This window comes from Ranitomeya imitator, chromosome 1, assembly GCF_032444005.1.
Source record: "Ranitomeya imitator isolate aRanImi1 chromosome 1, aRanImi1.pri, whole genome shotgun sequence".
Classification (NCBI taxonomy): domain Eukaryota; kingdom Metazoa; phylum Chordata; class Amphibia; order Anura; family Dendrobatidae; genus Ranitomeya; species Ranitomeya imitator.
Genome location: NC_091282.1, coordinates 707,869,730 through 707,882,390, shown reverse-complemented (window position 1 = coordinate 707,882,390; position 12,661 = coordinate 707,869,730). Strand labels below are relative to the sequence as shown.

The 12,661-nt window shown below is 43.2% G+C and overlaps 1 protein-coding gene across 1 annotated transcript in view; it reads right to left on the bottom strand.

Moving 5' to 3' along the window:
- Positions 1-842, bottom strand: part of NKX2-8 (NK2 homeobox 8) — a 31,778-nt gene extending 30,936 nt beyond the window's left edge. Inside the window, exons 1-2 of the mRNA XM_069730924.1 lie at positions 829-842; positions 297-738 (exon numbers count right to left, since the gene is read on the bottom strand). Of these exons, the coding sequence (XP_069587025.1) occupies positions 297-738; positions 829-842 (456 nt within the window). The remainder of the gene's footprint in view (positions 1-296; positions 739-828) is intronic.
- Between the last annotated feature and the right edge of the window lie 11,819 nt (positions 843-12,661).

The window sequence follows — 12,661 nt, the reverse complement described above, 5'->3', positions numbered from 1 at the left end:
GGTTGGGTCCAGCCTCCAGCACTGGGTCTGGACAAGTGGCCATATTGGTAAGGTTGGTTGTAGGCTGGCATAAGGTACCGTGCTGGCCTTGGTGGGTTTTGGGTGGGAAGGGGTTGAGGTGTAGGCACACGTGGAGGAGGTGCTTCAAATCCTGGTTGTCCATGCACTTGTTGAGTTTGTGGAAGGCGCATGAGGTTATGTGGTGACAGCTGCCTTCTCTCAATAAATTCTAACACCTCATAGGGATCATTTGGGAAGGTGCATAAATCAATCAGGATTTGCACACACCCTCTCACATGTAGCCTCGTCTCTCGGGGAAGGGGACAGAGGTACTGGGCCAGGCTGCGAGCAAAGGCCTCCTCACCATTATCGTGGGCTGCCCTGGCCAAATAATTAAGGACCCCAGCATCAACATTCCTCCTACTCTCTTGCAGCTCTCTCCTTCTGCAGCCTCTGCGTAAAGCCCCAAAAGCCTGTGGTGAGGACACCAGTGGGACAGTAGGGCTGCTGCTGTGTCCATGATCCTCCTGGCTTACAGGATCTGGTGCTGCTGTGGGTGTTGGTGCTGCATCTTGGCCAGTTGGTGCTGGATCTTGGGATGCTGAAGGAGATGGTCCAGGAAGGATGGAGCTAGAAGAGGCCAAAGATGGGCCTGCCACCTCTTCTTCTACACCAACTGGATCAATGACAACCTCCGAGTCTGACCCGGTCTCCCTCTCAGTGAGGTTGGACTGTGTTCTGTTAGGAAATTATGAAAATGAATACCCATAATTAAGAATTTGGACAATTGCGAACATATGTGTATTGTGTTGTCAGGTTTTTACTTACGGTCTTAGATCCATACTGGGATCCAAAAAGGAGAGGCGATCATAGTAGATATATTTTCTTTTTTTGGTAGGAGCTGCTGACCCACTCTTGGCCCACTGCTGCCTTTCCCTCCGATATTGGTCCCTGATGCTGCGCCATCGGCTCATAACATCTTCCACTGCAATGTCATAGAATAAAATATTCTATAAGGTCATTCTGCACATTACTTACAAAAGTTGTCTTTGATTGATCATATTTTAACGTGGATACTAAAATGACTTTTTAAATGAAGTTCGTAAATAAAAAATGGATAAAAAAATTAAACTAAAAAAGGATACACAATAAAGTGTAATCCCACAAGGACAGGGTCCACTCCCCTCTGTACCAATACGGCCTTCGTAAAAATAGTACCGTAAGCAACATCTCTATCTCTGCACGTAACCCCTTTCTCATGTCCACCATCATTTTTTGGAAACAAAAATACAAAAACAAAAAATACCAGACTAAGCCAAAAAATAATCTGCATGAAATCATGTAGGTAAAGCATTCTTCAAGGTTAATTAATGTCGAAACATGAGTGTACTTACAAAGTTGTGTCTGCTCCGCACGTGTGTGTTGCTCATAATCTGGGAATAGGATCCCACAGATGGTCCTCCAAGCTGCCTCTTTCCTGGCCCAGTTAGAATAGTTGGGATCCCGCTGGTCCCATATTTCTGGCCTTTCTTGGACCAGGATGAGGAGCATATCCACATTAATAATGGATGCCATGCTGCTTGTGACTCCGTGGAGGCGAGCGCCAGACTTCCGGGATGTCTGTCTGGCTTTTTCAGCTAATTAGCATGTCTGAGCTTCCTAATTGAGGGCTTGACAAATTTCCTGTCACCTGCTGTACTCTTGCATATTTCTCGCAATTCACACTGTTGGTCCGTGTGTAATCCATATTTTTCTCGCCCCCATAGATTTTCATTGGTGATTTATTTGTGCTATACGGTGACAAACGCTGCATGCTGCAATTGTGTACGGCCGTACAAGACCGTAAAATACGGATATGTAAAATACGCCAGATAGGAGCTGGGCCATAGCGAATCATTGTACCGTGTGCAATCTGTATTTTCTGCACCTCTCAGGCCGGCTTCACACTTGCGAGTTTTACGGACGTAAGAGCGCAGAAACTACGTCCGTAAAACTCGCAAAAAATACGGCACAATTATTCTCTATGCCTCTGCTCCTATCTGCCGTATTTTACTGATCAGTATTATACGGCTTTCTACGGCCGTACAAAATCGCAGCATGCTGCGTTTGTCACCGTACTGCGCAAGAAATACGCCAATGAAAGTCTATGGAAGCGTGAAAAATACGGATTACACACGGACAAGCAGTGTGACTTGCGAGAAATACGCAGCGCTGTTAGAGAGAAAAGCCGGCAATTCAGTGCGGTGTACAGTAAAATCACACTGACAGCTTACAGTCCAATAGGTAGAATAAATGTGTACACATAGAATAGGTATATATATATATATATATATATATATATATGTCAGTGAGACACATATATGTATATATATTAATATTTATTCCAGCGCTATACAGCTTGAAAGACGGTAATTCAATTACCGGCTTTTTCTTTCTCCTTCCTAAAACCCGACATGATTTGAGACATACAGTAAACCATGTCTTCTCTCCATTTTTTTTGCAGATTCCACACTACTAATGTCAGTAGTGTGTATCTGCAAAATTTGGCCGTTCTAGCTCTTAAAATAAAGGGTTAAATGGCGGAAAAAATTGGCGTGGGCTCCCGCGCAATTTTCTCCGCCAGAGTAGTAAAGCCAGTGACTGAGGGCAGATATTGAACGGCCAAATTTTGCAGATACACTCTACTGACATTAGTAGTGTGGAATCTGCAAAAAAAATGGAGAGAAGACATGGTTTACTGTATGTAAACCATGTCTCAAATCATGTCGGGTTTTAGGAAGGAGAAAGAAAAAGTCGGTAATTGAGTTACCGGCTTTCAAGCTGTATAGCGATGGAAAAAATAGTAATATATATACATATATGTGTCTACTGACATATATATATATATATATATATATATATATATATATATATACAGTATATATATATATATTTTTTTCTTTTTGGGACACATGGATCATTTCTATAGCGGTATGTTGGTTTTGCAAGCCTGCGAGAAAACCACGCAGTACGGATGCCATACGGATTACATACGGAGGATGCCATGCACAAAAAACGCTGACACACACTGCCTACGGAGGAGCTACGGACCACTATTTTCGGGACATTTCAGCGTATTACGGCCGTAATATACGGACCGTATTTTCATACGCTGAGTGTGAAGCCGGCCTCATACGTCCGTAAAACACGCTAGTGTGACCCCGGCCTAAGCCAAATGGAATAATTAGCGGAAAAGTATAATAGAAACATATGCACCACTTCTGCATTTATCACCCACTCCTGGTTTTGTCTTACAAATACTGATGTAAAATACTGACCAAATACTGCTAGCGTGACGGCAGCCTGATAGAGAGCACATGAGCGCTCAGCAGAGTGAGTGCATCTGTATATGTGAGATGTGGCCAAGATAACTGCCATCAATATGATTGGCCTCACCATTGTTTAGCTAACAGCTTTTTAATGTATGTGCAGAAAAGTGAAACTCCTTGTATCACCAGCAGGCAAACATAGAAAGGTTCCAGAAGTCACGAAGCTTGGAGCAATTGTTATCTGGATTAATCTTGTCTAAGTAACTTGGTTTAGACTGCAATCCCAAGGTGGTCCATCTAAAGGTTTAATTCCAAATCCAACAAAATGATTTTTGCAGCAAATTTTCTTTAACTGTACCTTCAAATTAAACATTTACCCATACATTAGGACTTAAAAGTTCTATAACTTTGCCAAAAACATTCTCTTTTATTACTATATTGGATTTCCATATAAAGTTACATGGATGAAAAAAAGAAACCTATACAGCAAAATAATCTAATATTTGTTATGTCCTATAGAAGGACAATTCTTCAGTGCTCCCCTTTCTGGAATGAATGTGCATCTTTATGACACTGCTCTTAGTATGGTAACCGTGGAATTTAGAACAGTGTGTTGGAATTATTGATGAGCGAACGTGCTTGCCACTACTCGTTACTCACCCAAGTATCAGTGTACTCAGTGTACTCGGCGAGCAGCGAGCATTTCCGGGATTATTCGACGGTAACTGGTGTCTCCACCCAGCATTTTTGGTGGACTTTAGAGACCCAATCATGCTGCAGGGATTGTCTGCCAGGCCATGAAACGCTGCAGCCATCTTTGTTGTGGTCGTGCAGTGATTGGCTTGGCTGCACAGCATCATCGCGAGTATAAGAGACCTGGCGCCGCCCTGCTCGCCACATTCAGCTCCGGATTCAGCGAGGGTAGGGATAGCTGCTGCCGAGATAGGGTCAGAATTGTGGTTTTAATAGTTAGTGTAGGTCTGCAACTGTTAAATCCACAACTCCTCAGAAACCAACAGTCCTTTTTAGGGCTAATTCGTGGGTTTTAGATTGCAGCGCTAGGTAGGCTGGACACAGCATATCCACATCAGTGCAAGGCCTGTAGGCACTGTATATGCATACATAGCTCCTACTGCATCCCTACCAAAGCTCCATAACTGACTGCTGCTGCTGCTTATTTACTATATATCTAGTTGCATTTTTTTTTCTTTTTCAAAAAATTCACCCCCCCCAAAAAAAAAAAAAAAATACAGTCTGTTATGTCAGACTGAGGACTGGTATTTCATTTTTTGAAAAATCGTATTTCCGCAGGCATGCATAGCATAGTTCTGTGTGCTAGCCTTGGTCAATTTTTTTCTTTACATTCACCAAAATGCAAAAAACACATTAATTCTGTTAAGTCAGACTGAGTCCTAGTGTATCTGTTTTTGAAAAATCAAATTTCAGCAGTAGCATAGTTCTGTGTGGTATCCTTGTGCAACTCTTTTTTTGGTTTTAAATTCACCAAAAAACAAAAAAGGCCTCATATATCTGCGTGCTCAAAGTTTGGGCATTTTAGGCCGGTTTTCCAATGTTTTTGCTGTTTGTGACTCTACTTATATACAGCACTATTTTGCATTTAAAAAATACAGGCCACATATTTGGCAGTGTGGTATTTCCTTGACACGCCTCATATATCTGCGTGCTCCAAGTTTGTGCATTTTAGGCCATTAGTCCAGTTTTTTCCAGTCTGTTACTCTACTTATATACAGCACTATTTTGCATTTAAAAAAAATAAAGGCTAAATATTTGTCAGTGTGGTATTTCCGTGACAGGTCTCATATAGCTGTGTGCTCCAAGTTTGGGCATTTTGGGCTGGTTTTCCACTGTTTTTGCTGTCTGTTACTCTACTTATATACAACACTATTTTGCAATAAAAAAAATACAGTCCACATATTTGGCAGTGTGGTATTTCCGTGACAGGCCTCACATTTCTGTGTGCTCCAAGTTTGGGCATTTTAGGCCGGTTTTCCACTGTTTTGGTGTCTGTTACTCTACTTATATACAGCACTATTTTGCATTTAAAAAAAATACAGGCCACATATTTGGCAGTGTGGTGTTTCTGTGACAGGCCTCATATATCTGCGTGCTCCAAGTTTGGGCATTTTAGGCCGGTTTTCCACTGTTTTTGCTGTTTCTTACTCTAGTTATATACAATACTATTTTGCATTTAAAAAAATTCTACAAACCCCCCCAAAAAATTTAAGACAGTCTGTTATGTCAGACTGAGGCCTGTTGTATCTGTGGTGGAAAAATCGTAGCTTGACCCAACCTGGCAGGATTACATGCATAGGACAGCAGCTCACATGGGAAAGGAGGCATATCCCCCAACAGGCAGGAATAAGCAGTGTGGTGGCCACAGACAGAAGGCATGCATTCGTTCCCCATAACACCAACATGAGTGAAGTAGCCATTCCCATTGTTAAGTCTTCTCGAGTCTGGATATTTTTTAAAGACTCTGCCGATAACCCCAAACAGGCCATTTGCAGCACCTGCCATGCCTGCATCAGCAGGGGTAGCAAAACAACCAGCCTGACCACCACCAGCATGATCAGGCACATGGCAGCAAAGCACCCAACTTTGTGGGCCGAACTCCAGGCTCCAGGAACACCGTCTGCAGGTGACACCACTGCTTCTTCCACTGTTTTGCGTAGAAGCCAATCCCCAGTACACCGTGCATGTGAAGATGCCTCTAGCCCTGCACCTGTTGTTGCCCACAGTCAAGCAGCACCATCATCAAGCCCGTCCACGTCCTTGTCCCATCACAGCCTTCAGTTGTCTATACCCCAGTCTTTGGAACATAAGCGGAAATACCGAGTCAACGCCCCTCAGGTCACAGTCCTAAATTGTAACATTTCTCTTCTGCTTGTGCTCGAAATGTTGCCTTTTAGGCTTGTTGAGATGGAAGCTTTCAGCAACCTGATGGCGGCTGTCCCAAGGTACTCGGTCCCCAGTCGCCACTATTTCTCCTGGTATGCCATACCGGCATTACACCAGCATGTGTCCCACAACATTACCCATGCCCTCAGCAATGCTGTTACAGGGAAAGTTTACCTAACCACGGACATGTGGACAAGTGCTCGTGGGCAGGGACGGTACATCTCATTGATGGCACACTGGGTTAACGTAGTGGAAGCCGGAACCCAGTCGGACCTTGGGATGGAACACATCCTCCCCATGCCGAGGATTGCTGGCCCTACATAAATCAGGGTTGCCCCCACAGTCTACAACTCCTGCACCTCCTCCTCCTCTTCTTCATCCTCCATCTCTGAAATCAACACATCAGTCAGAGGCTGGAAGCACTGCTGCACTGCCTCAGCCAAGCGGCAACAGGCTGTGCTGAAGCTAATCTACATTGGTGACAAACCGCACAATGTAGAAGAGTTGTGGACAGCACTGAAAGAGCAATCAGATATTTGGATGTCACCGCTGAACCTACAGCCAGGCATGGTCATGTGTGACAATGGCCGTACCCTGGTGGCAGCTCTGAGGCAAGGTGAGCTTATACACATACTTTGCTTGGCCCATGTGCTTAACCTCGTGGTTCAATGTTTTCTGAAAAGCTACCTGGAGCTGCAGGATCACGTCATCTGTCTGCTCATTTCAGAAAGTCAGCTACAGCTTCAGCCGCCCTTGCCATGCTTCAGCAGCGTTTCCAGCTTCCAGCTCATCGACTGGTGTGTGATGTCCCCACATGCTGGAACTCTATGCTACATATGTTGGAAAGGATTTGTGAGCAGAAGAGGGCAATTGTTGACTACCAACATCAACAAGGCTGTCGATATTCAGTTCAGACTCCAGATATAAGACCTCAGGAGTGGACATGGATGTCAGACATATGTACCATGCTCCAAAACTTTGAGGACTGCACCAAGATGGTGAGGGGTGATGACGCCATAATTAGTGTCACCATCCCGCTTCTCGGCATTCTGAAAACCTCTCTGCTCACAATTAAAGAGGATGCATTGTAGGCATTGCACGAGGACATGGAGCAAGGAACCATACAGGGGGATTACACTCAGCCCAGTCTCATGTCTTCTAAACGTGGATTGGTAGGCAATGAGGATGAAGAACAGGAGCTACTTTAATGCGCTATAGAAGGAACTACAAGCACAGCTGTCATACCATCTGTTCAGCGGTGATTAGGGTTGAGCGAAACGGGTCGAACATTTTCAAAAGTCGCCGACTTTTGGCTAAGTCGGGGTTTCATGAAACCCGATCCGACCCCTGTGCGGGGTCGGCCATGCGGTACGCGACTTTCGCGCCAAAGTCGCGTTTCAATGACGCGAAAAGCGCCATTTCTCAGCCAATGAAGGTAAACGCAGAGTGTGGGCAGCGTGATGACATAGGTCCTGGTCCCCACCATCTTAGAGAAGGGCATTGCAGTGATTGGCTTGCTGTCTGCGACGTCACAGGGGCTATAAAGAGGCGTTCCCGCCGACCGCCATCTTACTGCTGCTGATCTGAGCTTAGGGAGAGGTTGCTGCCGCTTTGTCAGAAGCAGGGATAGCGTTAGGTAGGGTCCATTAACCACAAAACCGCTTGTGCTGCAGCGATTTGCACTGTCCAACACCACCCTCGGTGTGCAGGGACAGTGGAAGTTTTTTTTTTTTTTTTTCCCCTCAGCGCTGTAGCTCATTGGGCTGCCCTAGAAGGCTCCCTGATAGCTGCATTGCTGTGTGTACGCCGCTGTGCAAACCAACTGCTTTTTTCAAAGCACAAATCCTCTTGTTCCTTCCTTTCTGCACAGCTATCTTTTTTGTTTGTCCACACTTTTTATTTCATTTGTGCATCAGTCCACTCCTTATTGCTGCCTGCCATACCTGGCTGAGATTACTGCAGGCAGGGAGATAGTAGCTGCCTGCCATTCCTGGCTGAGATTACTGCAGGCAGGGAGATAGTAATTGTAGGACATTCCCTGTTTTTTTTTTTTTTTGGTGGGAGATTAAGATTGGCAATTTGGCATTTCTGCTAGAGTGCCATCCCTGTGTGTGCCATCTCTCTCACATAGTGGGCCATAGAAAGCCTTTTCATTTTTCTGTATTTTTTTTTGTGGGGTGTATAAATTCTCCCTGATAAAAATACAGTGGGAGATTAATATTGGCCTTTGGGCTTGTGTGCCAGTCCTGAGTGTGCCATCTCTCTCACAAATAGTGGGCCATAGAAAGCCTATTTTATTTTTTTTTGGGTTTTATAAATTCTCCCTGAAAAAAAGGGAGATTAATATTGGCCTCTGGGCTTGTGTGCCAGTCCTGAGCGTGCCATCTGTGCCAGCCCTGAGCGTGCCATCTCTCTCACAAATAGTGGGCCATAGAAAGCCTATTTAATTTTTTTTTTGGTTTTATAAATTCTCCCTGAAAAAAAGGGAGATTAATATTGGCCTCTGGGCTTGTGTGCCAGTTGTGAGCGTGCCATCTGTGCCAGTCCTGAGCGTGCCATCTCTCTCACAAATAGTGGGCCATAGAAAGCCTATTTAATTTTTTTTTTGGTTTTATAAATTTTCCCTGAAAAAAGGGAGATTAATATTGGCCTCTGGGCTTGTGTGCCAGTTGTGAGCGTGCCATCTGTGCCAGCCCTGAGCGTGCCATCTCTCTCACAAATAGTGGGCCATAGAAAGCCTATTTAATTTTTTTTTTTGGTTTTATAAATTCTCCCTGAAAAAAAGGGAGATTAATATTGGCCTCTGGGGTTGTGTGCCAGTTGTGAGCGTGCCATCTGTGCCAGTCCTGAGCGTGCCATCTCTCTCACAAATAGTGGGCCATAGAAAGCCTATTTAATTTTTTTTTTGGTTTTATAAATTTTCCCTGAAAAAAGGGAGATTAATATTGGCCTCTGGGCTTGTGTGCCAGTTGTGAGCGTGCCATCTGTGCCAGTCCTGAGCGTGCCATCTCTCTCACAAATAGTGGGCCATAGAAAGCCTATTTAAATATTTTTTTGGTTTTATAAATTCTCCCAGAAAAAAAGGGAGATTAATATTGGCCTCTGGGCTTCTGTGCCAGTCCTGAGCGTGCCATCTGTGCCAGTCCTGAGCGTCCCATCTCTCTCACAAATAGTGGGCCATAGAAAGCCTATTTTTTTTTTTTGGGGGGTTTTAGAAATTCTCCCTGAAAAAAAAAGGGAGATTAATATTGCCCTTTGGGCTTGTGTGCCAGTACTAAGCGTTCCATCTCTCTCTCTCTCTCAGTCAGTGGGCCATAGAACGCCTATTTTTGGTTTTATTTGTTTTCTAAATTCTCCCTGAAAAAATCATTTTATTTTATTTGGTTTCTAAATTCTTCCTGATAAAATCATATTTTTTTTATTATTTTTTTTTCTAAAGTCTCCCTGAAAAAAAAAAAAAAAAAAAAAAAAACAGTGGGAGATTAATATTGGCCTTTCTGCTTGTGTGCCAGTCTTGACTCCTGGGTGCGTCATCTCTCAGTCAGTGGGCCATAGAACGCCTATTTTTGGTTTTATTTGTTTTATAAATTCTCCCTGAAAAAATCATTTTATTTTATTTGGTTTCTAAATTCTTCCTGATAAAATCATATTTTTTTTATTATTTTTTTTTCTAAAGTCTCCCTGAAAAAAAAAAAAAAAAAAGCAACCAAAAAAAACAGTGGGAGATTAATATTGGCCTTTCTGCTTGTGTGCCAGTCTTGACTCCTGGGTGTGCCATCTCTCTCTCTCTCTCTCTCTCTCTCCAATTGTGGTCCATAGAAAGCCTATATTTTTTTTCCTTGATTTGGGTTCCAAAATCTACCAGAGAAAATAACTACATCAATCATTGGTAGAAAAATATTGGCCTCTGGGCTTGTGTGCCACTCCTGACTCCTGTGTGCGTCATCTCTCAGTCAGTGGGCCATAGAACGCCTATTTTTGTTTTTATTTGTTTTATAAATTCTCCCTGAAAAAATCATTTTATTTTATTTGGTTTCTAAATTCTTCCTGATAAAATCATATTTTTTTTATTATTTTTTTTTCTAAAGTCTCCCTGAAAAAAAAAAAAAAAAAACAAACAAAAAAAACAGTGGGAGATTAATATTGGCCTTTCTGCTTGTGTGCCAGTCTTGACTCCTGGGTGTGCCATCTCTCTCTCTCTCTCTCTCTCCAATTGTGGTCCATAGAAAGCCTATATTTTTTTTCCTTGATTTGGGTTCCAAAATCTACCAGAGAAAATAACTACATCAATCATTGGTAGAAAAATATTGGCCTCTGGGCTTGTGTGCCACTCCTGACTCCTGTGTGCGTCATCTCTCAGTCAGTGGGCCATAGAACGCCTATTTTTGTTTTTATTTGTTTTATAAATTCTCCCTGAAAAAATCTTTTTATTTTATTTGGTTTCTAAATTCTTCCTGATAAAATCATATTTTTTTTATTATTTTTTTTTCTAAAGTCTCCCTGAAAAAAAAAAAAAAAAAAACAAACAAAAAAAACAGTGGGAGATTAATATTGGCCTTTCTGCTTGTGTGCCAGTCTTGACTCCTGGGTGTGCCATCTCTCTCTCTCTCTCTCTCTCTCTCTCTCTCCAATTGTGGTCCATAGAAAGCCTATATTTTTTTTCCTTGATTTGGGTTCCAAAATCTACCAGAGAAAATAACTACATCAATCATTGGTAGAAAAATATTGGCCTCTGGGCTTGTGTGCCACTCCTGACTCCTGTGTGCGTCATCTCTCAGTCAGTGGGCCATAGAACGCCTATTTTTGTTTTTATTTGTTTTATAAATTCTCCCTGAAAAAATCATTTTATTTTATTTGGTTTCTAAATTCTTCCTGATAAAATCATATTTTTTTTATTATTTTTTTTTCTAAAGTCTCCCTGAAAAAAAAAAAAAAAAAAAACAAACCCAAAAAAAAAATGGGAGATTAATATTGGCCTTTCTGCTTGTGTGCCAGTCTTGACTCCTGGGTGTGCCATCTCTCTCTCTCTCTCTCTCTCTCTCCAATTGTGGTCCATAGAAAGCCTATATTTTTTTTCCTTGATTTGGGTTCCAAAATCTACCAGAGAAAATAACTCCATCAATCATTGGTAGAAAAATATTGGCCTCTGGGCTTGTGTGCCACTCCTGATTCCTGTGTGCGTCATCTCTCACTCAGTGGCCCATAGAAAGCATATAGTTTGTTACATTTGTTTTCTAAATTCTCCCTGCAAAAATCTATTTTTTTTTTTTTGGGGGGTTTCTAAAGTGTTCCTGAAAAAAATAAAAATAAAAAAAAAATAATAGTGTGACATTAATATTAACATTTGTGCTTCAGTGACAGTCCTGCGTGTGGGGCATCTCTCTAATTTGCAGCCACCAAAAAAAGAGTGTGTAACATTGGGCCTGATTTTCGCTGTGGTCTCACCAACCTGTAAAGGGGTAGCTAAATCATACTGAAGTTATAGCTCACCGTGTAAGTTGTGTGACTGCAACAAATAACGTTAGTTTGGTTACGTTTTTAAAACAATGAGGAAGTCTAGTGGAAGAGGTCGTGGCCGGGGGCGTTCATTGTCAGCTGGTAATGAGGGTAGTGGTAGTGGTGGAGCATCAGGTGGTCGTGGGGAAAAAAATATTGCACCTAAGTCTGGAGCTGTGGAGCCAGGTTCGTCGTCCGGCTACACAAGGCCTCGAACGCTCCCTTTTCTGGGATTAGGAAAACCGCTTTTAAAGCCGGAGCAGCAAGAGCAAGTTTTGGCTTATCTTGCTGACTCAGCCTCTAGCTCTTTTGCCTCCTCTCGTGAAACTGGTAAAAGTAAAAGCAGCGCGTCGTTAGTGGATGTTCACGGTCAGGGACAAGTCACTTCCTTGTCCTCTTCAGCAAAAACAACAACAGAGAAGAATGCAGCAGGCGACACAACGGGTTACTCCATGGAGCTCTTTACACATACCGTCCCTGGCTTAGAAAGTGAAGCAGTTAACAGTCCATGCCCATTACAAATTGAATCTGACATGGAGTGCACTGACGCACAGCCACAGCCAGACTACTATGCTGGTCCTTTGACTCAGACCACAACATTGCCCTCGCAGGGTGCTGATCAAGAATCAGACCCTGATGAGACTATGTTGCCCCATCACGAACGCTATACCACCGAACGACACGGTGACACAGACGAAGTTGCGCAGGAGGTACAAGAAGAGTTATTAGATGACCCAGTTCTTGACCCCGATTGGCAGCCATTGGGGGAACAGGGTGCAGGCGGCAGCAGTTCTGAAGCAGAGGAGGAGGAGGGGCCGCAGCAGGCATCAACATCGCCACAGGTTCCATCTGCCGGGCCCGTATCTTGCCCAAAACGCGTGGCAAAGCCAAAACCTGGTGGAGGACAGCGTGGCCATCCGGTTAAAGCTCAGTCTGCA